The 3,235-nt window shown below is 35.9% G+C and overlaps 1 protein-coding gene across 1 annotated transcript; it reads left to right on the forward strand.

Annotated features, from left to right (window-relative positions):
- Positions 1-1,105: 1,105 nt before the first annotated feature.
- On the forward strand, positions 1,106-2,792 carry LOC116112717 (transcription factor MYB36). Its single transcript, XM_031398864.1, has 3 exons — positions 1,106-1,275; positions 1,564-1,693; positions 1,858-2,792. Exons 1-3 carry the CDS (start codon positions 1,140-1,142, stop codon positions 2,627-2,629), a joined length of 1,038 nt encoding a protein of 345 aa, XP_031254724.1. The 5' UTR covers positions 1,106-1,139; the 3' UTR covers positions 2,630-2,792.
- The last annotated feature ends 443 nt before the right edge of the window (positions 2,793-3,235 follow it).

Below are 3,235 nucleotides of genomic sequence, written 5' to 3' on the forward strand. Positions count from 1 at the left end.
ATTCCAAACATTTTCCTGGAAACCTCATCATCATAATAAAGCATGCAGGCATCATATTCCAGAAGTAAATAAACATGCATGCTCATCGATATATATCCAGTAGTCAATCAAATTACTTCACATAGTTGAAATGGTTCTTGACTTTTGTAATCTGTTAATTAATTGTTTTATAACATATGATATCATTGCGGCCCACGAAAAGGTTAGGGTTTATAAGGATAATATCATAGACTATCCTTATGGTTTGCCAATTTATTACTCGAATAATAACTTTTGCGCTTTTTTATTTAATAAAACCTTTAAAGTTTGAAAAATGCGTCGTTGATAGCTCTCTGCCTTATCAAATGGGCACTCAAATCATAAAATATTTATTACTGATATTCCTTTGCTCTAATTTTGTTACACCACCTTTAGGTTTAGAAAATATTTTAATTTCTTATAAAACCAAAGTTACTGTTGTACCCCAATACTTTATTGTAAGACTAGAGTTATCATTTTACCCATCCAACACTAATGGTAACAAAATAGGGTTTGTGCAATGAGATACTGGTGATATAATTTTCGAACTTTGAGAGTTTATTTGATAAAAAGTATGAAAGTTATCATCAGAATAATAAATTCAGACTTTAAGGGTAGTCTATGATATTCTTCCGGGTTTATAGTTTTGCAACCCTACTCCCTTGATTGGTAATGGAAGATTTCAACGATGTTGGCGACAAATTAAGAGGATGGAGGCTTCTTTTTATCAAATATACGTACCTGCAGCGATGGTTTCAAATAATAAAAAAATGAACCCTAAAAAAGCAGTGGAATTTAATATTCTAAAGTTGAAGAAATTTGTGTTACAATTTGTCCAGTTGCATGTATAATTTAATTTGGAGAGCAAACTAATCCAAAAAGGAAGAAAGAGAAAGAAAGAAAAGAAAGACTTTGTAAAATGAATAGAGAAGAGAAATGATATTGAATTGTTGAGGGTATTAGACTTTTTGTCCTCTTAAGCATCACATCACCCACTCTTCTTACCTATAAATTTTGGTCTTCCCTTCTCCATTTTTTCCTCAACAATCTCAGACATATCACTTCAATTCTCTTTCTTTTGAACAAGAAGAACAAAGCAAGCTGAAAGAAATTAGAGATCAATGGGCCGAGCTCCTTGCTGCGACAAGGCTAATGTCAAGAAGGGACCTTGGTCACCTGAAGAGGACGCTACACTCAAAGCTTATATTGAAGAACATGGAACTGGTGGCAACTGGATTGCTCTTCCTCAGAAAATTGGTATTAATTTGTTGACTTTTTTGTGAATCTTTTTGTGTATTTATGTACAAATACGTGTGTGGCTCCCACATGATCTAGGATTTGAGCCCTTTTATGGTCACCTGCATGAACAAAAGCATTGTTTCTCGTTTTCTAGAAATTGCTGGGTTTAGCAGGAGCTCCTGTAACGAAGCAGAGATTTATGGATTCTAAAAACAATGAAAATATTTGTGTGAACTTGTGCATGGAGTTCCTTTCTTTTGGATGAATTAATTTGACCTCTTGGGGTATGTGTAAATTTATCCACAGGGCTCAAGAGATGTGGAAAAAGTTGCAGACTGAGATGGTTAAATTACCTGAGGCCTAACATCAAACATGGTGGATTCTCTGAAGAAGAAGACAATATCATTTGCAACCTTTACATCAGTATTGGCAGCAGGTTAATTTCTTCTCTCTCTCTCTCTCTTTTTCCAACAGTCGTTTTTTTTTTTTTTTTGTTTTTGTCCTCTCAGATCTCTCATTTTCTTGAAAACTTCAGTTCTTTTGCTTCATTTTTCTTGATGTTGGGGGCCAAAAATTTGAGTTTTTTCTTCACACTTTTAGGTGGTCCATAATTGCTGCCCAATTGCCTGGAAGAACCGATAATGACATCAAGAATTACTGGAACACCAGACTGAAGAAGAAACTCCTCGGACGGCGCAAACAATCCGCCAACAACGGGCTAGCTTCCTCCGGGCAGGACCCGAATGACAACGGCGGTGACGACAGTCATTCTCAGGGATTAAGCAGCTCCGCTCTGGAGAGGCTGCAGCTCCATATGCAACTCCAGAGCCTCCAAAATCCTTTGTCTTTCTACAATAATCCCGCTCTGTGGCCGAAACTTCACCCTTTCCAGGAAAAAATGATCCAAAGCCTTCAATCTTTGAACGGAATGCATAACATTAATAATCCTGTTATGCAAAATGTTCTTCCTGGTCAATCCACTGCTCCTCCTTTAAAAAATCCTCAAGATTATAATCCTCAGATCAACGATTCGATTCCGATTAACACAAACAACAATTTCATGGACACAAATCCTGTGCCAAAAGTGAATGGTGTTAATATAGATCAATCGAATGTGACGACGCAGCCGGCTTCAACATTCCAAGCTGAGCTTGAAAGTTTTCTTAATAACAAAGGGGTTGGGTTTACCGCACAGGAAGATCAGCTTCCACAATTTGAGTATCTGAATACTATGAATGGTTCTAAGGACAATTTGTTATGGTGGGCAAATGAGTTCGACTCAAAATCAGCTTCCTCAAACTCGTGGGATTCGACGCCTGTTCTTCAATCTGAGGGGATGTTTCAAGATTTTGAATTAGGTTACAATCTTTAATGTGTTGAAGAAAATTAGATGACAGTGTGTAATCTTATTTTGTCATGGTCATAAGATGAGAGAAAGGGGGAGACACAGAGAGAGAGGGAGAAATGATATCACATGCATGTTTTGTAAATTATGTGAATGATAATGTTAATGTGATCCTCAGTTTCTTGCAATATTAATTATTTAGATACGATCAATTAAGCTAGAAAGGCTTCACTAATATAGACTAATTAGACAAGCCTGTCTCAGTAGTTTTATTCATGCATATAAAAATTTAATTAATCGACGAAATAATCTTCAACATCATCGTAATTCGTAACTCCTATTTTTGTCCTATTTGTAAATAGAGAATCATAAAAATTTGAAATCATAACTTAGCGTACAAGAGAGATTCTCTAGTACATGATTTTAAATAAGACAATGTATCTGTACTTTAGTTATTAAAACCCTTGACTAATTTGAAGGTGCATGAATATTACCAATTGATTTTGCGAGGTGGCTTCTTTTTCTATCAAAAATTACCGTTGAAGTTGAGAGGCAGACGTGGCCAACTCAAAGGGGTGAGCATGGGTAGTGGGTAAAACCAAAACTTGTGAGTAGAGTCAGAACCAAAATTAA

Source organism: Pistacia vera, unplaced genomic scaffold (assembly GCF_008641045.1).
Source record: "Pistacia vera cultivar Batoury unplaced genomic scaffold, PisVer_v2 Contig101, whole genome shotgun sequence".
NCBI classification, from domain to species: domain Eukaryota; kingdom Viridiplantae; phylum Streptophyta; class Magnoliopsida; order Sapindales; family Anacardiaceae; genus Pistacia; species Pistacia vera.